Source organism: Anastrepha ludens, chromosome 3 (assembly GCF_028408465.1).
Source record: "Anastrepha ludens isolate Willacy chromosome 3, idAnaLude1.1, whole genome shotgun sequence".
NCBI classification, from domain to species: Eukaryota; Metazoa; Arthropoda; class Insecta; order Diptera; family Tephritidae; genus Anastrepha; species Anastrepha ludens.
The window spans coordinates 130,000,001-130,022,200 of record NC_071499.1 but is presented as its reverse complement, the minus strand read 5'-3'; the positions used below and the strand labels follow the sequence as shown (position 1 = coordinate 130,022,200).

At 35.8% G+C, this 22,200-nt stretch overlaps 4 protein-coding genes across 7 annotated transcripts in view; 2 read left to right on the top strand and 2 right to left on the bottom strand.

Moving 5' to 3' along the window:
- The window catches only part of LOC128859252 (carboxypeptidase D), a 60,148-nt gene extending 46,794 nt beyond the window's left edge, over positions 1-13,354 (bottom strand). Inside the window, exon 1 of the mRNA XM_054096103.1 lies at positions 12,234-13,354. Coding sequence (XP_053952078.1) covers positions 12,234-12,794 — 561 coding nt within the window. The 5' untranslated portion in view covers positions 12,795-13,354. The remainder of the gene's footprint in view (positions 1-12,233) is intronic.
- Positions 13,355-13,869: 515 nt separating this feature from the next.
- On the top strand, positions 13,870-17,599 carry LOC128859253 (5'-AMP-activated protein kinase catalytic subunit alpha-2). Its single transcript, XM_054096106.1, has 2 exons — positions 13,870-14,633; positions 14,751-17,599. The coding sequence occupies exons 1-2, from the start codon at positions 14,361-14,363 to the stop codon at positions 16,170-16,172; spliced, it is 1,695 nt and encodes a 564-aa protein (XP_053952081.1). The 5' UTR covers positions 13,870-14,360; the 3' UTR covers positions 16,173-17,599.
- On the bottom strand, positions 17,594-18,827 carry LOC128859254 (thioredoxin, mitochondrial). 4 transcript variants are annotated; one of them, XM_054096107.1, is made up of 3 exons: positions 18,655-18,827; positions 18,078-18,282; positions 17,594-17,999 (listed from the first exon to the last, which is right to left on the bottom strand). In XM_054096107.1, exons 2-3 carry the CDS (start codon positions 18,258-18,260, stop codon positions 17,709-17,711), a joined length of 474 nt encoding a protein of 157 aa, XP_053952082.1. In that variant the 5' UTR covers positions 18,261-18,282; positions 18,655-18,827; the 3' UTR covers positions 17,594-17,708. The 4 variants fall into 4 exon arrangements, with proteins under 4 accessions (XP_053952082.1, XP_053952085.1, XP_053952083.1 ...); XM_054096110.1 differs by lacking the exon at positions 18,655-18,827 and adding an exon at positions 18,483-18,611; XM_054096108.1 differs by lacking the exon at positions 18,655-18,827 and adding an exon at positions 18,403-18,486.
- Positions 18,828-19,178: 351 nt separating this feature from the next.
- LOC128857739 (uncharacterized) lies at positions 19,179-20,432 on the top strand. The gene has a single exon (XM_054093482.1). It carries the CDS (start codon positions 19,179-19,181, stop codon positions 20,430-20,432), a length of 1,254 nt encoding a protein of 417 aa, XP_053949457.1.
- Positions 20,433-22,200: the final 1,768 nt, after the last annotated feature.

The following is a 22,200-nucleotide window of genomic DNA, read 5'->3' as shown; positions in this document are numbered from 1 at the left end:
AATGGAGTTAATGGTGAGAACAGCTCTACATTTGAGCAATACTCATTACTTCGGGACAAGTTGTTAAGTGCGCGTGTAAACAAACAACTAAATTAGCGGATGAGGGAAGAAATTACAAGATTTGCATGCAACCACGTACTTACTAGTACTTAGTACATACTTGTACATATATACGTATGCATGTATTTATATACACATGTAGAATGAAATGACAGTACAACGTGTTTATCTGCGCGCTTTAAAAGCATTTAAGCTTGTGAAGGGATTAGCTGGCGTACTGGTGGAACTAAGGGGTTATACGCAGTTATGAAGCAAATAAAAGACGGGTTGTCAAGGATTTATCCTGAAGAAACTTCAGAATATTTTAATTTGAAAATTTTTGGCGGTTATAAAAGCATCCTTCAAGAACGTAACAAAATTTTTTATTTATGAAAATGTTGATTATAGAGCGCGCTGCAGGCGATTTCTGGAACCTCCTTTAAAAAAAGACGATTTACGGTGTACATCGTAACTCAGGATTGGATTATCTGAAATCAAAAAACCAAACAAATTTTGTTAATATATTAGATTATCTAGTAATTAATCGTTCGGCTAATCAAAATAGTGAATTTTCACAAAATGGCAGCTTTTAAAAGAAATGATTTCGATTTTTACGTTAAAATTTGGCCGTAAATTGATTATAAAATGGAAAATAAGTATCAGATACCGTTTTCGAGATATCGTGTACACCGACTTGAAAAATGCCGTTTTGAAAAAAACACGTTTAAAGTTTCAATACCTACCTTAAAACGTGCCGAGGCATCTCTACATATTTAGGTATAACTCCGAAAGTATTGCTTAGATCTACTTCAAATTTCGTGCGTATACTTTTGAATATATGTACATTACAAAAATGCAATAAAAAAATCGATTTTTTTGAAAGTCATAACTGCGTATAACCCCTTAAGCTAAGCATTAGCCATTTAGCACTAACTTATATATATGCAAATGTGCGTGTGTATGTATGTTTGCCCATGTGTGCCATGAAGTGGAATGCTTGAAAAATTAGACAAGACCAAATGTATATTAGCAGCTACGACTTTCCGAATTAGCCGCCAATCAAAGCCAAAAAGCGGATAAAAAGATAAAGCAAATTAAGATTTTCAAATAAATTTTTAATGAATTGTGGAAGTTTGTCAAGGTTACATATATTTTTTTTAAAGATTGCATATTCAATTGCACCTTTTGTTGTGCCATTTGAAACTTTCTTTTTATTCCAAAAACATCAAAACAAAGAGCCGCCAAGCTCGCGACTTTGGCTCTCTAAACACAACTTCATTGAGTGGCATGTAAAACTAAGAAACAGAAATAGTTCAACAAAAGCACGACTCATTTAGTCACATGATATTTTCTAGTTGCAAAACTAACAAAAACTAATCGCGAAAAAAGAACAAAAACAACAAGCGCTATGCACATTAGAGCCAGATTTGGCAATCGGCCATTGCCATGAGGCGATAGGTAGCCAATTAGACCGAAAGTCAGCTGGAAGCTAAAGCATCGATCTTTCGATTTGTTTTTGCAGAAGGGTTGAGCTGAGCTAGCAGTTAGCAACTGTGTGTGTACAAATGCGCACCAGTATACATATATATTTTGCCGCATTCGCTTGTGAGCAATAAGCTCTTGTGGTGGTCAAATGACTGGCTGGTCTGTTAAAACGTTTAAACTGAAGTTGATTAAGTCATCATGTATGCGGTGAAGTGTGAGCTTTTTCCACACAATTATGGCAGAGATTTTCACTTAGATATTTTTGTATCGATTTTCCACTTCATTCTTTTTAATTATACTAACTATACTAACAATTTTGTAGTTTCCCCTTATGCGGCCGCCGTAGCCGAATGGGTTGGTGCGTGATTACCATTCGAAATTCACAGAGAGGTCGTTGGTTAGAGTCTCGGTGAAAGCAAAATTAATAAAAACATTTTTCTAATAGCGGTCGCCCCTCGGCAGGCAATGGCAAACCTCCGAGTGCATTTCTGCCATGAAAAAGCTCCTCATAAAAATATTTGCCGTTCGGAGTCGGCTTGAAACTGTAGGTCCCTCCATTTGCGAACAACATCAAAACGCACACCACAAATAGGAGGAGGAGCTCGGCCAAACACCTAACAGAAGTGTACGCGCCAATTATTTATTTTTTTTTTTTATTTTTTTTTTTTTTATGCAAGGTGGCGCAAAATTAATCATCCAATTCTGTTTTTGAATAACTTTTTTTCCTAATTAAAAGAAATGATTTTGAGTGATGGAAATCTTTATTTTGACCATTGATATCCATTTGTATATTGCAGCTGTCTAGTTCACAAGTGTCAGATATAATTGATGGGCGATACCATTTGCAAAAATTATAAATCGTCCGATAGGGTGATTAATTTTGCGTCACCTTGTATTAGAGCCTCTCCATACCGAATTCCTCTCCGTAACGAATTCATTAACGACGAAACAGATTTTCCCATACAGAACAACTCACCTATAACGAATTTGTTCAAATGCAAGTGACATTTTTTTTCAATAACGTATGTCGAATTTACCGAAGTTCAAAAACAATTTGCATGGGGAACTTAAAACAATGTAACAGTAAATGTTTGCATTACAATTGTTTCTACACGTGCCCTTAAATTGAGGTTATCGCCTTAGTAAAGAGACAAGCAATACCTTATCGCTTACGCAAAAAATTTAATATGGAATATCACCTCTTAACCATTATAACAAACAAAAAGAAAATTCTACTTCAAGTAGTTGATTGCCAAGAACAACTCATCGTTTTTAATTCCTCTATAATGGAAGCTCCCCTAAAACGAAGTATTTGGTCGGTCCCAACGGCTTCGTTATAAAGGCAACTGACTACACTTGAATACACTGGATTAAGCAAGCCGCCTGAAAGAAAGTTGATTGAAAATTGCTAAACTGTTGTTGCTTTTACATTCAATTTTTTTTCTTGGCGAGCAGCGGAGTTCTCTAGCGAGCAGAGAAGCGGCGAATCGAAAGCAGCTATTGCGTGTAAACGGAATCTCAAATATCCAACTTAGAAAAGTTGATAAGGCCAGAATTTCAATACACGCATATTGAAATTTGACTTTAATACAGAGCAGATGCTGCATGAGAAGTTTTTATTACGCCAACGCTTCCATGTACTTCTATTTATACATGTATGTATGTATAGGAAGAGGAAGGCCTCCTCTGCGTTGGAAAGATCAGGTGGAGAAGGACTTGGCTTCACTTGGTGTGTCCAATTGGCGCCGGTTAGCACGAGAAAGAAACGACTGGCGCGCTTTGTTAAACTCGGCCAAAATCGCGTAAGCGGTTATCGCGCCAATTAAGAAGAAGAAGAAGTATATATATATATACATATCTATTAAAAATTTCGCTTTGCATGTGACGCGTGATAGCCCAAGAATAGCTTTCTAGTGCTATATGATATCCTTTGCGCAGTTTTACGACTTACTTCAGTTTTGTTTTTAGACTGTCATTCACCCAAGAAAAACGACGTCAATTGGCATCTACAAAGATTCAGCTTCCATTGTGTATGAATCAATTTGTGAATGAACAGATCAATAATAAATATGTACATATGTTTATATACATACAAATAAGCCTGTATGTGTAAATAGCAAAAACAACCGTAGTATATAATAACGGAAGGACGACAGGATATGCGGTCGAGGGTTAGCTAAATATACGTCAGCAGTTGTCCTTCTCGCTACAGATGCCATGTATTAGAGCAACTTTCGTGGCAGCAGATTTCTTTGGAATATTTTTGCTTGCACATAAGTAATTTTTGTATTTGTGTTTGTATTGGCTTTTGTGACCTTTTTAAATGCAGATAGAACTCGTATCAGTAGAAGCATTTTTTTATTCGATAGTACGTCCACAGTAGAATTCAGATAATAAACCGAAAAACGTTCTATTTTACGTTCAGAGACAAAAAATTAAAAAAAACTTGGAATCAAAAACATTGCTCCCCATAATTTTGTTTTGTTTTTTATGTGGGATCGGAGAAATTGGCGTAATTTGTTTTGAAACTCGCACATCTCTAACATATCTAATGCTGTCATTTCCGTTCCGTGTGCTATTTACATAAATAACGACGATTGCTTTATTTCGTTCAGTTTGCGGTGTATCATTCTGCTTTATAATGGAAGAGAAAAGAGGAAAAACCAGTTTCATTTGACTTGTCAGTGGGATACAAATGACTGCTGAGTGAGTGAGTGAGTGTTGGTGGAAAACAAAAATTAAAAAGAGGAGTGCAAAATTCCTAGAAAAGACTACACTGAACTGGAAATATGGAAACTAGTGAGCTAGTGATTAATGCAAAATGTACAAAGCTTTAAATTTTGACTTATATGATATTTGTTGTTTTTATAAAAAATTGTTAGAAACTAAGAAACAAATTAAAGTAGTCAAAATACTGCGTTTCTAATTACCTGTCAACGGACATACGTAATAGGAGCCACCTCAATCAGTTGAAAAAAAAAACATAGTTTACAATGCTGAATCAGTTGCATGAGGTACTTTTTAAATGAATGATTAATAATTTAAGAAGCATTGTGGAGTAAAATTGACAAAGTTATGAGAATTTGAGTCCTCGTTACTTCAGGTCGTGTCCTTTACCTGCTCGACTTTATAACATTTTTCTAAAACTTATTATTATACGCTATAACTCAAAAACTGGAGGTTTCATTTTTTTTTATAAATTCTTACATTAACAATATTACAATAATAAATTAGCAGATTTGTTTAGCGAAAATCGGTGTTGTGACTACCAAATACTATGAAATGTTGAAAAATCGAAAAAAAACATCATCCCAGGGATGCCTCAAGAAACGTTTCCTTTAACAAACCCATTTTTATTTTTTTGTTTTGGATGATCTATTATTCAAAGGTTGCATTATTAAGGGGACACATACATGTAAAATTTCGAAAGACAATACATTTTTTTCATAAAATGCTAAAATAATCCATTAAGAATATGTAAAAAAATTTAGAACATAAATTTAAGTATTTCTTATATTATAGATCGTCAACCGTGACGACTCTGTTCTTTGCGTTCGAGCGCTGGGAGAAATATAGTTACGTTGCCGATTTTAGACACATTTTTCTCAAAACTATATTTTTCGAATTGGCGTACACGATAACTCGAAAAGTTATTGATCGATCCCCTGAAGTTTCGCACACATCTTTTTAATGATATTACTTTCTATGTGTTTCAAGTTTTCGAACATTTTTGGAAAAAATAATTTTTTCGAAGCAAAAATAGTAGGAAAAATCGCCCCAAAATTCATTTTTTTTAAGCATTTTATTCCACGATTTTTTTTCCATTTATTGTTAATTCATATAGTAATTATGACATTAATAAACAAAAAAAATTTTTGATTTTTGTATTCAGGTCACTGACGCCGATGCTACAATGCCCGCCGATTGAGAAGCCCCGCTGTGACCTTCCTGGAAGAATTGAGTGTACATCCGCCATTTTAAATGATTAAAATAAAAAAAAAATTTATATTATTTTAATGTATAAACTGTATGCCAATTTAGAAAAAAATATATTGACTTCTTCATCTATACTATAAAGGTGAATGTCTGTACGTTGTCCGCGCATCACTACGAAACGACAACACCAAATGACGTAAAAATTATTATACATTTATATTTTCACCCAATGAAGGTTATAGGCATGTTTTTATGATGAAACTCCCTTCCCACGGCCCCCAGGCCGCACCACCACTCTCATTTGTCACTAATAATCGAATATTTGCTTAAATTTAATCTAAAAAAGTCTTAGTTTTTTCTAATATATATCCCACTATTTATAGCACACTCTAGTCGTCATAATTCGCATAAGCTGTTCAACTATGACCCAAATGCAAAGTTCAAAAACGGTTCGAGATAGAAAATTAATAAAAATAATTTTGCTTGATATTTAATAGCAACGGATGTCGGGTATTGTAATATTATGGTTGTTAATAAAAAATTATTTTCTATGAAATTATTTTTTGTAATTCTTTTATATACATATCCTAAATCACTCAAAACTACTCCTACTCCTATGCTATGGGGGGAATGGCAACTGTTTTCCAAACAGAAGTTTTTGCCATCCTGAAAGTAGCCGAATGGATAATCGAGAGGAGATGGATCGGGAAACAGATTGGAGTCTTCAGTGACAGTCAGGCTGTATTGAAGGCCCTGGTGAACGCGAAGCAAACCTCAAAGATTGTTCAAGAATGTAAGAAGAAGCTTAATTCTGTCGCAAGACAAAACAGGCTTGTACTTATATGGGTTCCGGGACGCTCCGGTGTTCAAGGAAACGAAATCGTCGACGAATTGGCCAACCGTGGATCAGCGGTGCCCCACAGGGGCCAGAGCCAATAATCGGAATCAGTTCCGCAGGAATCAAGAATTGGATCAGCGATTATGTAGGCAATTTACATAAAGAGCGATGGTCCAGTCTGGAACGCTGCAGAACTGCAAAGTGTTTTGTGGCAAGTCCGAACAGAAAACTGTCAAACTTTCCACTAAAACTTAGAAGGAAAGACATTCAATTGATGGTCGGCATCTTTACAGGACACAACCCATGGGGTCAGCATATGACCACCATTGGAATCATCAAGGACCCGGTATGCCTCTCATGCTTGGAGGAGGCGGATAATACGGCCGTTTACAGGTATCTGTCTCCTTAAATGGAAATTTACTGAATAATCTAACCTTATCAGCGACGGGTGCTGAGGTCATGAAAAATATGAAATTTCAGCTTAAAATATGATAATATGGTTTTTTGCGCTGCCTAACTGACGACTTTCTTTCAGAAGTGGTTGTATTGCCATGGAGCAATAACAAAAACTGGAACATTTCAAATGTGACTCAATAAAACGCTGTAGGGGGCCTTTGAGGAGAAGAAGTGTGAAGTGAAAGGCGTCATCTCAATAAATTGGCATAAAAAAGTAAAAAACGAGAAATATGTAAAATTATGCCTTTTAAATTCATATAGAGATCTAATAAAATTCAATGAAAGATGAAAAATTAGGCGAAATAGAGGAATAAAGAGAAGCACGAATACAAAAATATAAAAAAAATATATATATTCCGAAAAGCGTGAAATCATAAAGAAACGTAACCACAAAAGAAAGGAAGGAACAATTTATCTTTAAATGCAGTTATTTCTAAGCCAAGAATTTATTGAAGGCATCACAAAACATAAAAAAAGCGCAACTGCCCAGCGAAAGGTTTGACGAAAAAAAAATAAGATGAAAATTGAAAAGTCAAGCCATAAAACAGAAAGCAAAATATTTAAGCGAAAATAACCCTAAAGCAATCGAGGCAAAAAACTCATAAAACAGAAACAAAGAAGGCAGCAGAAGGTGTCAGCAAGCATTTACGGGCACCAGCAAGAAACCTTAAAGTTTATAACGAATAATAGGCGTAAAGCGGCATTTAAAGCAACTAAGCTAAAACCAAAGTATTATATTAAACAATGTGGAATAAGTATTTGACGTATCCTTATTTGACAGCATGAAAATAAAAACTTTTTTTGTACCTGCGGCATCAGAAGCCACTTGCTTTGCATACATATATACAGGGTGAACGATATGAAGTGTTTCCTATTCAAAACACCATAACACACCGTAGCTTTTATTGATTTCAAGGGCAAAATTGTTCAAAAATAATTACAATTTTAACATATATTCACTTTAGCTCGATATGACCTTTTGCCTTGACTGTAGCCTTCAAACGATCAAAAAATGAGTTGCATGCTGCTCGAATTCTCGTATGAGCGTTCGGTCAAGTAAACACGATCGTTTTGAGTGTTTATGAACTGCTCAATTGGAAAATTGTTTTCATCAGAAAACACAATGTTGGGAAATTCGCCACGTTCGTGCAAGCGCAACAACTCCTTTGCTCTTTCGCACCGAGCTTTTTTTTGCTGGGGTGAAAGATCGTGTGCTTTTCGGAACTTGTAAGCCTTGACCTTGAGCTCATTTTTCAATATGCGTCGAATGCTGTCTTGCGATATTTTCAGTTCTTTGGCCACTTTTCTTCCACTTCGACGTGGATTTCGTTCAAGTCGAGCCTTCACTTTCTGAACCATTTCTGGCGTTGTTGCGGTTTTTTTTTGGTCCACCTTCATAGCGTTTTGCAATACTGGTAGCATTGTAATGTTCCATAGTGCGATACACAAACATTTTATTCACTTTGAGGTGACTGAGCTCACGAACAATGACTGGTTGTGATTTTCCAGCCAAATATAACACTATTACGTTTGAATTCCATTACAGAAAAAAAAATTCAACAAAACTGAGACCCAAATGCTTTTGATGGCTTATAAACAATATATTGAACTGTCATTAGAACAATTTTGACGTTGATGTCATGAGTTGTTACACAGATACAAGCAGTGTGAAGTTGGTAACACTTCATATCGTTCACCCTGTATGTATGTATATGTATTAGTATTGTAAAATGGACAAGTTTTCGGCAATTTTTTTTTTTAATTTTACTACTTTTCAATTTAAATATACAATTTTTTATTTAAAAAACTAAAATAACATAAGTACCAAATAAGCCTATAGAAAAACTAGCTGTCTTATATTTGTTTCCCTTTGGTTAATACAGTTTGGTAAAAACAAAAACACATTGGAATAAATGGGAAAACACATAAATAAAATTATGCACAACTAAGAATCAGAATTTATTGCACACCCAAGTAAAATGAAAAACACCCGCACCGATTAACGGTGTAATTTTTTGACCTACGCGTTACAAAAAGAATAATCTCTTTAGAAAATATTATACATACATTTGAACACTTTCGAAAGACGTCATTACTCTCAAGAAAGTTAATGCTTTGTTGTACGAAGCCAGAACAAGCCAACTTTTCTCTCAGACAAATTATTTCGTGAAAGTACAGGTATTCAAAAGTGTTTTTTGAAAGTGAAAGGCATAGGTTTCAAGTAAAGCTTAGATTCAGTGACATTGATTTTCTCTGTGTTAATCAGCAGAGAACTTTTATAAAATGTGTTATTTTTTAGACACTGAACCATTGTTTCAACAAAAAAATATACAGTACTTTTCGATAAAATATTGGGCTAGAACGAACCGTAGTCCGTTCTCGGGTTAAAATAACCAGCCGAATTTCGAGAAAGTACATATTCTTTTCGTCTTCTAGCTTAGATTAGGTTAAACAATTTTCAGAGACTCTTGTTTAAGGCGATCTTACAGTTAATACGAAATAAGTTATCATTAAAAATCGATATCTTATGTCATTAAGATGAACCGAATATTGAATTGAATATTTCACTAACAAAAGCTGTGCCAACATTTTAGTCAGCTGTGTCTATAAATCTTTGTTATAATAAATCTGGCAGGTCTTCAATTACTTGCTTGCGTTGAAAAATTTGCTTTTATAAATCTCAATATAGATAATCGGACCAAGTACGACATTATTAACCGACTAAAGCAAGCTGTGAAACAAAAAAAATATGGCACAAAAATTACTTCTATAATTTATAAGCAATGAATTAGTTTTGTTAACTGCAAAAATCTTCCAATTTTATTTACTTTTGTATAGGTACATATTACTTTGTACACAACTGTAAGTGCTTACGTACGATTTAAACGCTGACGCCTTTGCCAAGCCAGTTGTTGTTGTTGTAGCAGCATAATCATTCCCCATACATACATATACTCCTGAAGTGACAGTCCTTGGCCGTTCCGGTAACGTAGAACCGACTGTCGTGGGAACGTTATCTAAACAATTGGTTATTTTAATTGATGAAGATGACTCAAAATTACACACAGACACACACAAATGATAGCGTAAACAAAACAAAAAATATATTATACAATAAATAAAAAGTAAGAAGTGTCTAAAGAAACGGCGTTGCCGGAAGAAAACATTCGAACTTGATGGTCGATATTTTTTCAAGCAATTCTGGAATTTTGAAATTTATTTTCCATTATTGTTGAAATTTTCAAGTGGAAGTTACAACAAGAAAAAAAGTCAGAAAACACAGGCATTTACTAGGCCGCATCGTTGACTTGGCTTCGATTCATTTATTCGCAGTTCATTCCACTATTGAGTGGTTGTGCCCGCCTTCTTATCACAAGTAGAGAAGGCACGTGACAAAATGCTATGGTTTGTAGCTACTTACATGTAGTTTTTGCACGCATATGCATACATATGTGTGTAATGTAATTTATCTACATGCAATATGTATATCTCATTGCTTGTGTTGTTGCTGTTTGTCTTCATCATTTCTTACATTGTTTATTGCTATTATTTGCATTTTCATACAAATACACAGTTCGTTTCGTGAAACTGTGACAGCTACCTCTCAGTCTCTCGGTAGTCATTAAAGGATGTTATTGGAAGAAGATAGTGGTACTTCACACTAGCGCACAACAACTGAGATACTTGAGGCAGCAACATTTTGATACGCGCATACATACAGACATACATACATAGTAGTAACATTTATTTGTAGCTACAAACAAAAAAAAACCTCAATGCAAACGGGAGATAAAGATATGTCGTATACTCGTATAATGAATAAAAACAATCCCACATTCGGCTCGGATTCATTTAGGCAGAACCCGGCTTATCACATGTCTGTTGTGTGGGGTGTATGTACACACTTACATATGCATGATGTGTTTAATTATACATTAGCTGATTTTGCAAATATATTTTAAAGTTATTCAAAATTATGCCTCGGTATTTTTTGCTAAATTAAAAACTTCCAATAAAAAATGCCAAATCTTCAATAAAATAAAACTAAATAGTATTCTTAAATTGTTCACTGAAAAAGCTGATAGAATAAGCTTTGCACATAATTGTTTACTTTGAAAAAGGAAATTTTCATAGGAGTCGCTCCGAGGCGACATGAAACTATAAGATTTATATTTTATTATTAATTATATATTTGACTTTATTAGTTAAGCCAATATTTTGTTAATCATCAAAATACATATTGACTCGCTTATCATTATAAATCGAAAACAAGACTTCCCTTGTTTTGCATTTCTAAAATTTTGTATGGTAATTCGAAACAAGCATCTTTGTCTATTTTTGTTACATTCATTTCTCATCGCGAAACCTTAACAAACCAGCATTTTTATGCATATTTTTAGGAGATTACAGTGTCGAAAAAAATAATAGAAACGACTTTATGTGAATTTAAATATAAAACTAAATTTATAGTATATACATATGTACATACTGAACATTTTTTTATTTATATTATTTTCCCAACACTGTATATCAAAGCAATTTTAGATTTGCTTGGGAAAAATAATTTTTAGTTAATAATTTCAAACTTTCTTTTTCTGTAGAAAGAATTTTACTGAGAGAAGAAGTAAAACCGAAAAGCAATATTAAACAGTAAGTCTAGAAATAAAAAATGAATTGTAGTCATTGGCTACAAAAAATGGGAGCAAACATTTCTTGAAGGAAATGGATCATTAAATGGTTAAAAATGTGTAAATGTATACATAGAAGTGTTAATGAGTGTTATGTTTCTACTACGAATATGTACACAGATTTGTATAAAAGGCTTAACACTGGTATACTCTTATGAAAATTTTTAGTTTTTTCGCGAATTCATTATTGAGTTTGATTATTGCAATACAATATGTTGCCTCAGAATGTGGCTAAGGCACAAATGTTATTAATGCACGATATTTTAAGATGATGGAATTAAAAAGCAAAACACACATTCACAGGCCAAGTAATCGCCATCTGCAATGGTACATTTGGTTTTCATAATAATAAAAAATTAGAGAGAGGATTTTGGTTTTCTTCTTGGTTTTTTTCTTTTTATCTGTGTAATAGGTACATACATCTGTTTTTCGCTTGCATACACAATGAATTGAAGTTAAATTAATCATATCATTACTTCGGACTACAACCTCTCAACCGAAGCAAATAAAACAGAAAAATTTTAAAGCAGTAGGCGGAAAAAACATGGAAGTAATCTGATATGTGAGGCAAAATTGTGATTTAGATCTTTCTTTCGAAAGACGGTATAATCTTTGCTCAAGCAATAATCCTCTTGACAGGTACTTGCTTCCTCAATCTTCATCACCTTATTTGAAACAAGTGCCTGTAAGTATCGCGTTTATTTATGAGCAGTAGATTATGTATTTGAGTGTCTTAAGTTTTTACTCGCACTATTATTATTACATATTTTCATTTTTCAGCTAATACTTACCTTTGCTGCCGTAAAGCCGTCAGGATTGCAACTGGGCAATAAGTGGATTTCAGTGTTGTTCAGCAGCCGTTGCACCTCCGGCAGGTTCGCGTAATTTGTTGTCAAGTATTGTGCTAGAAATATCACCATTTGTCTACCGAGCGTCTCATCACCGTGTATATTGGCAGTCACCTTAACCAGCGGTCGCAACAGATTACCATTTTTGTCATTTTTGTTGCGTGCTGTCAACGCAAGCGCATACATTTCACGACCCTTCACCGTTTTGCCGATGGAATATTTCGAAGCGAGATGTGGAAAAAGATCCTGAAGCTTCGCAAATAAAGCACTTATTTCACCATTGCTTAGAAAATGCGGCGGTGGGTGGGTTATAAAAGATTCATCTTCCACAATCGCTGTGGGTGGTGTAGAAGCTACCGCTGCCTCAGCAGCAGCTGCGACGCCGGCCGCAGCAGTAATATTTGCGTCGGCTTCGACGCCCTTTTGCATATTGCCCCATGTAATAATAAAGACAATGAGATAGGCGTATACGCTTTGCGCAGACGTAAATGGTATGAGAAGCATTGCGTTGCAATTTAATTTAGTTTAAGTTGTAACTAAAATCACTTCGAAAGTGCACTCGTTTACACACACACCCACACAGCTATATGATTTATGAGAAAATTTTAGAATTATTTTGCGTTTCACCGGACGCGAATTGGTAACAAAAACAATTTTTCACTTTTTGCACTGATAATAATTATTAATTACAATAGCTATCTGTTTTCCGGAAAAATATCACTTTTACGCACTGCGCAGCAATGCGCAATTTGACGGCCGCTGGCATTTACTTTGCTGACGTTGGATTATTTCTCTGCTGCTACGTGATTTCTTTGTCTGCGCTACGCGCAATTGCAGATCCTTCAGATATTTTAACACACCCGTTTTCACAATTACCCACTTTCTGTTCCCAACCAGAGAAATACAAAATCCGTTTTTCACGTTATATTTAAATGTGCGAGGTAATTTTATTTATATTAGTAATTACATGAACAAATAAAAAGCGACTCGACGCAAAAAAATCGAAACGAACTAAACCGACCAACAACGTTAACGACACAAACTGAACAACTCAATGGCATTAGCAGCAGTAGTAGCAGTAGCAGCAGCAGAATAACAAAAGCTCCAACTGTCAAAACACAAACAAGAAGCCACACATTCGCACCTCTATAAAAACAAGTGGGCAAGGTAAATGAGTCGCTGGGAGTCGCATAACCGAATACAGCAATCGGTAAATTGTGGCATTTATTACTTTATCTTAGCGTAAACAAATTATATAATACATACATCCCAATTTAAATTTATATAGAAAGTGATGTCATAATACACACAGAGACATAGAACATTGTTTGGAGATGTATCCGTAATTATTGCAGGGAACTTTTGAAGACCAAAAAGACTTAACATTACAAACATGAATTCTGTTCTAAATTTGACTTTAAATATCCGATAAGTTTTGCTCCCTAAACTGTTATTGGTAAGTTTCTGATTGTATTTTTAAACAGTTACCCATTAACCAAGTATATATTATCCGTACTTTTAAACACAGCGCCCTGTGTTTGCGTGCCCGTCTGTCAAAAACAATTGGAAAATTTTCGAGGTTGTCATTCGCAGATAAACCGATGAACGTTCTCTGCGTTCTCTGCGTTCTCTGTCACTCGTCATTGCGAAAAATTTTAACAGTGTGAGAAACGTTCATAATTGCATCAATAAGTACGAAAATCGAAATTACTAGCTAAAAAATTGGAACAAAGCATTTCAGCCGCAAACGAGGTGCCATTAAACGTATTTAAATGTTTGTTGAAGGTAATTTTCCCGTATTAGCAGCCGTTGCCCTAGCAGCGTAATTAAGCAGCAGTGGCAGAGAGTTTTAAGATTCATAAGAAAAATAATGCGATAGGGAAGTGGAGCTCGGAAAATATATAATATACATCTAAACGTAACAAGTACTCGTGTGTTTGTCCGTTTACTGTCGTGACCTCAGCAGAAGTCCGAAGCATCGTACCATAGTGGAGCACTCGAAGTTATTAAGATCACTTCTATAGGCTTGGACAGCTTTGCATATCGGCTACTAATTGCACATTAGCCATTATGCCACAATCACGTGCTGCCGCAGCCGAGGCGGTCACGGGTAGTGGCCCTCAACCACTCGTTAAAATTGGCCACTATCTGCTGGGTGCTACGCTTGGCACGGGCACCTTTGGTAAGGTAAAGATTGGCGAGCATCAGATGACTCACCACAAAGTGGCAGTCAAGATACTAAATCGACAGAAGATTAAAAGTCTCGACGTCGTGGGAAAAATTCGCAGGGAGATACAGAATTTGAAGCTCTTTAGGCATCCGCACATCATTAAACTTTATCAGGTATGTGTACACATTGTCGATTTGGTTAGTTGTGGAATTACAAAGACCAACAAGGGCTGCTATCTTTTTTACGTCATCTGTTTCAATTTATTATTATTGCTTTTTCTTCTAATGTAGGTCATTTCCACGCCTACTGATATTTTTATGATTATGGAATACGTGAGCGGTGGCGAACTTTTCGATTATATAGTCAAGCATGGAAAGTTGCAGGAGCACGAAGCACGTCGCTTCTTCCAGCAGATAATATCCGGTGTAGACTACTGTCACCGTCACATGGTGGTACATCGCGACTTAAAGCCGGAAAATTTGTTGCTTGATCATAATTTGCATGTGAAGATCGCCGATTTCGGTTTGTCTAACATGATGTTAGATGGCGAGTTCTTGCGCACTTCCTGCGGCTCCCCGAACTATGCTGCGCCTGAGGTGATTTCTGGCAAACTCTATGCTGGTCCCGAAGTAGATATATGGTCATGCGGTGTAATTCTATACGCACTGTTATGCGGCACTCTTCCATTCGATGACGAACATGTACCTACACTTTTTCGAAAAATCAAATCGGGTATTTTTCCAATACCAGAATATCTAAATAAGCAGGTGGTCAATTTGGTGTGTCAGATGCTGCAAGTAGATCCTTTGAAACGGGCTACAATGGAGGAGATTAAAAAGCACGAGTGGTTCCAAAAGGATTTACCTTCATACCTCTTCCCCTCATCTATTGAACAGGACTCGAACGTTATTGACACGGTTGCAGTTGCCGAGGTTTGCGGCAAGTTTGGCGTAAAAGAGGCTGAGGTGCACAATGCGCTACTCAGCGGCGATCCACACGATCAGCTGGCTATTGCTTACCATTTAATTATTGACAACAAGCGATTCGCTGACGAGGCTGCCAAAACGGAGATTAACAACTTTTTCGTCGCCGGTTCACCACCACCTGTCACTCACTCGCCTAGTGAAAGGTCGGAGCCTGTTGGGCCGGTAGCCACAGTCACAGGTGGAGGCTCAACTTCGGGCACATCGACACCCGGCGGCACTAGCGGCGCTATGCGTCCTCATCCCGAACGCATTGCACCGATGCGCGAACGTCAACTTGCCATGTCGGTACAGGCATCGGGCGGTGCTGCATTCCCCGAGAAAGCAGCACGCGGTACTCCCATTAAGCGCGCTAAATGGCATTTGGGAATACGATCGCAGAGTAAGCCCAACGATATTATGCAGGAAGTGTATCGTGCCATGAAGGCTCTTGATTATGAATGGAAGATCATAAATCCGTATCATGTGCGTGTGCGTCGCCAAAATCTTAAGACAGGCAAGTTCTCCAAGATGTCGCTTCAGCTATATCAAGTGGATTCCAAGAGTTACTTGTTAGATTTTAAGTCTCTAACTAACGATGAAGTCGAGCAGGGAGATGATGTTATATTGGAGAGTTTGACACCACCGCCACTAAGTGTACAGGGTGCCATGCCGCAGCAGCCCACAGGGCACCACACAATGGAATTCTTCGAGATGTGCGCCGCTTTGATCATACAACTGGCACGTTAAATGGCTGAAGGAAATTTAGGTAGTCATTGAGGGAAACCAGTAGTGAAGTAGAGTTTTGAAGCTATGCAAATAAGGCGTCTGAGAAACATTCTTTGGTCACTATATTGATTGGAAAAAATGTCGAACATACATATTTTTAGCAGCGGGTAGAAAGTGGAATGGTGTAGGTGCCTATTTAGTTAAGATGGGAACGTCATTTGATAGTCATCTATCACGTATTAGAATCATAAGAAAATTTATATTCATTATTGTAGTATCGCTAACGCTTTTATTAGAAATTTAACAAATGAAACGTTTCAAAAACACGGTTTTTATTTCGAAAATTAAGTTTTATCTCAGTTTTTTCTAGTTATAGTATTTAGCGAAAAAAATCAAATCTAAAGAAAGCTATATTCTTTAAGGGGTTATACGCAGTTATGAAGCAAATAAAAGACGGGTTGTCAAGGATTTATCCTGAAGAAACTTCAGAATATTTTAATTTGAAAATTTTTGGCGGTTATAAAAGCATCCTTCAAGAACGTAACAAAATTTTTTATTTATGAAAATGTTGATCATAGAGCGCGCTGCAGGCGATTTCTGGAACCTCCTTTAAAAAAAGACGATTTACGGTGTACATCGTAACTCAGGATTGGATTATCTGAAATCAAAAAACCAAACAAATTTTGTTAATATATTAGATTATCTAGTAATTAATCGTTCGGCTAATCAAAATAGTGAATTTTCACAAAATGGCAGCTTTTAAAAGAAATGATTTCGATTTTTACGTTAAAATTTGGCCGTAAATTGATTATAAAATGGAAAATAAGTATCAGATTTACAAAAGGAAAGATTAATTACTAGAAAATGTATCCTTAAAGATTGAGTTAAAACGGTTGACCGATCAAACAAGCCGTTTTCGAGATATCGTGTACACCGACTTGAAAAATGCCGTTTTGAAAAAAACTCGTTTAAAGTTTCAATACCTACCTTAAAACGTGCCGAGGCATCTCTACATATTTAGGTATAACTCCGAAAGTATTGCTTAGATCTACTTCAAATTTCGTGCGTATACTTTTGAATATATGTACATTACAAAAATGCAATAAAAAAATCGATTTTTTTGAAAGTCATAACTGCGTATAACCCCTTAAGGAAGAGCCAACTGTAAGATTTAATGAATTATTGTCTAATAACCTGTTTCAAAAATTTTAACAAGAAATAAATGGGGTATTTTTTTCAATTGTAGGAAGCCAAAAAATTTACACTTCGTTTATTATATTAATTATGGTTAATGTCGCACATCAGTGCTTTCAAATGATACTAAACACATCGTAATGCCTAATTTTATATCTTAAATCAGGAAAAATTGTTATTATTGGAATAAATGTAAAAAATATACTTAACAGAAGAGTACAATGTTGTAAATAAAGTTTTACTTACAAACTCAACATAGGAAAATTATTTCTATTACAATTATTTCAGCAAACCTTCAGTACCTTCCTCGGTACTGTAACTACAGTAAAATATTTTTTTTTTAATGATGATGGTTGTTGCGATTTAAAGCTCTTTCTTGGGTTTTAGTTTGTTGATTAATTTTTCTATAATATTTGCATCTACTAGTCCAATGAATTTATCAACAACCACACCATTTCGGAAAGCAAGCACTGCAGGTACGGCCTTTACTTCGAATGTTTCCACCAAATCCATATTTGAATCCACATCTATAGTAGCCAAGTCGATTTCCTCCGAATCATCCAGAAGTTCACTCATTTTTGGAGTAAGAATTTTGCAAGGATCACACCACTCTGCGTGAAAGTTTACCACAACTGGGTTGTCGCTATTTATTACCTGAAAGTTCAATAATAAAATAGCCGTATTGATTACATAATGCACTTGACATTTGAAAATTTAAGACTTAGCATTCACCTTTTGATCAAACTCATAGTGATCCTTGACCACAACTTTACGGCCGCAGCAGCAAGATTGCGATATAAATTTCTGTGCGGCTTTAGTTGCGCTGGGTGGCAAACGTTGGTAATTATTATGAGCGCTGCCTACCAATCCAGCGACTATACGTTGCGAAACTCCTTGGGAAACAATTTTTAGCATCTTCGGCTGATTTTTTTTATAGCTGAAACCCAATGCAAAAATAATTTATTGCTAGTAATCAATAAGTATAAGACTGTATTTTTCCTCACAGATAATATCTTATCAAATACAGATGGTAAAAAATAAGAGTAAACGTTCGTACTTTGAGTTGAAATGACGTATCACATTTGGGAGATAAGTATTATTTGCATTTTTGTAGCGTACAACACACAAACTGTTTACCTGTTGCTTTTAAATATACGAAAATGTCTAGCAAAGGTTTAGCTCACGTATATATGTACATAAATTTCAGTTTTTATTTTCACCCCAGATTTCGCCCAGCTGTTCGGCTGACGTCTGCTAATCTAATTTTCTTCTAAGCCAATATTCAAGAAACTCTTCATTAATAATTTACCTTGTTACTATTAGCTCTGTTATTTAATGTAAATTAGTCCTTTATATTTAGGTGCTTTAGCAGGAATTGTGAATGAATCAAACAAAACAGCGTAGTGTTGAAAATAAAAGTCCACTGGAAAAAAGGCTGATAGAATGCCCTCTCTTTCTTTCAACCGTGTAAGTTTTCGCGATTAAGAAATGTCAATGCACTGGCGTTTGGAGTGATGCCATATGTATTTTCATACCAAACAACCACGACTGGCGAGCATAGCACACCACATCAGGCCGATACCCTCTGCTGCTAGTTGTCTTGATTTTCTAATGATTATTTATAATTATATTTGAAGTAAATAAATAAATAACTACCATCGACTAGCTCTCAATCTATTCAGACGTGTGCTAACAAGTGTTCGTAGTTCGCGAATTAGTTATACATAACAGTTAACTCTAAATTATCCTACTCTCGCTTTTGTACACTTTTGTGATTCCGTATACAACATAAAACAACAAAGCAAACAGTTATAACAACACAACAGCAGCAAAATGCCATTACAACCAGAACCGCCAGACAAAACAACAAACAGATTTTCTTTACTAAGCCAATTTGACGACTATACTTCCGACTACTCTTTTCCGCCGCTCACATACAAACAAACATCACTCAATCAACCCAAATACATAACTATTAAATCACCTAATAATGAACTACAAAAACTCAGTCCTTTCGTAATTAAAAAATCGTTAGACGCAATATCTACCCAAATCGAAAACATTAAACAACTTAAAGACGGCTCACTACTGATACTAACACGTAACTCAAAAGTAGCTGAGAAATTTCTAAAGTTAAAAACGATTGCTAACCTCTGTCCAGTGACAACAAAATATCAAGACAATCTAAACACAATAAAGGGAATAATATACGCGCCTTGCCTAAACGAAGTAAACGAGGAGGAGATTTTGCGGGAACTTAAAATCCAAGGCGTGACTGGTATATATAAGTTTACCCGCATGACTGAGGGCAAAGTTGTTCCTACTGGCAAAATTGTCTTATCTTTTGACCTCTACCACCTACCCAAAGTCATCGACATAGCTTGGTATAAAGTTAAGGTCGCCCCTTACTATCCAACACCTATGCGCTGCAAAAACTGCCAACTACTAGGACACACAAAAATACGCTGCACCAATACTGCTACATGCGAAGGCTGCAATCTTCCACCCCACTCTCCATCCGACTGTACACGTAAACAATGTGCAAACTGTGGCAGCGATCATGCATCGTCAGACAAAGACTGCCCAAGATTTAAACAGACTCAAGAAATTCTAAAAATCAAAACCATCACAAAATGCTCCATGGGCGAAGCACTGCGCAAATACAACGAAAATAATACACAAACTGTAAAATCCAAAAGCACTTATGCAAACGTCACCATAACAAGTCAATCAACATCCACTAACAAGACACCATCATCACCAACGACAACAAGTACAACAACAGGAAAACGCCCTGCTACATCCCCACCAACAAAAACTAATATATCAAAACTACAAAAAACAAAGAATTCACTCGAAACCAATAGTTTAAATAATCCTACTAACAAAACAACATCAAACTCACTCACTCAAACCGCTAACGCCAAACAAACGCAAAACTCACCACACCACATATCCCAACAAACCAATAATATTCTGGAAAGCCTTTCTACTATCTCACCATGCAGCAAAATTACTCAAGAATTACTAAAAAAAAACGATTATTTCATGCCCATATCCGACTCCGACGAAGAACCTAAACTATAAAAACTACCAAAATAAATCACTCACACTTACACTCATTTCTATTACCAATTAACTTATTCAAAACAACTATAAATTTTAATTTAACCATACTTAGATTTACATTTACGTATACAGCAACAATATATCTAAAGTTTATCTCCAAGCTAAAATATGAAGCTTAAAATACTACAATGGAATATTAGAGGCTATCTTAACAATTATAATGAGCTGTTGTTGCTAATAAAGAAACATAATACAAAAGTGATAGCACTACAGGAAACGCATATTCAACCAAACTCACCAATTCCTATTCCAATTAACTTTAACATTTATACCCTTAACTCCTCCAATGCTTTTGGAGGGGTTGCCATTCTTATTCACAATTCCATCCAGCACGAGCAAATAACCTTAAATAACGATTTCGAAGCTATCGGAGTCAAAATATACTCACAAAAACAGTTCAATGTGATATCTGCTTACATATCACCCAACATAAACTTCAACACAACAAATTTGCAAAATGTTCTCGGTACTTTCACATCCTCTAGCCTGATTATGGGCGACTTCAACAGCAGGCATCCCAATTGGGGATCCGTCTATACCAATCGCAGAGGCAGAACCCTAGCCAACTTCATTTCTCAATCTAATTTCATTATCCTTAACGACAACTCCCCAACTCATTTTAGCACACACAATACTCTTACTCACATCGACATCTCAATTTGTTCCCCCACAATTGCGGTCAGCTGCAATTGGTCTATACAGGACGACTTATGTGGAAGCGACCACTTCCCTATACTCGTCTCACTTTTTGAGTCTCAGCAGCCTAGCTCTCAAGTCCAAAAACCCCGATTTATTACTAAAACAGCCAATTGGGTATCATTCAGTCAACACTCAGAAAAACACAACTGCAACCGCCCGGTAGCCGATAATATAAATAAAGAGGCCGCTAATATCAATAAAATTATTCTTCAAGCCGCACATGCTTCCATCCCCCAATCTAACCCAAATAAGTACACCCACAATGTCCCATGGTGGAACTCAAAGCTACAGGAGCTTCGTATTCAAAAAAATAAGTGCTGGAATTCCCTCAAACGAAACATTAACCAAGGCACTGTGATGAGGTACAAACGAGCTAATGCGATTTTTAAAAGGGAACTTAAACAATCCAAAAGAAAATCATTGGAAGAATTTACCTCCCAAATCAACCCCAGCACTCCAACGGAAAAAATTTGGGCTAATATAAAACGACTTAGTGGTTATAAAACAAAACACGGAATTCACTGCCTGAAGAGTCTCAACGCACCCTTTTTCAACATTACAGATCGTAAACAAATATCAGATGAATTTGGCTTGCATTGGTCTAATTCATCTAGTGATAATAAATTCCCTCTATTATTTCAAGATAAAAAGAATATATCTCTCAACATTACGTTCCCACAAACCTCCGACGCCAAAGCATTAGAAATTGAAAGAGAAATAAATTTACTCGAACTTAAATCCGCTCTGCAAAACCTCAAAGGTAAAACACCTGGTTATGATCGAATAACGTACTCTATGATCTCTAAACTTCCTCTGTCAGTAACAAACAGATTGCTTAATTTCTACAATAGCATTCTCCAATCCCATATACCCCAATCATACAAACTTGCTATAATAACCCCTATATTAAAACCTAAATCAAACAAAATTGAAATCGATTCATACCGGCCAATTTCCTTAAATCCATGCTTATCTAAACTATTGGATAAAATTATATCAAACAGGTTATGGTGGTTTGTTCGAAGCA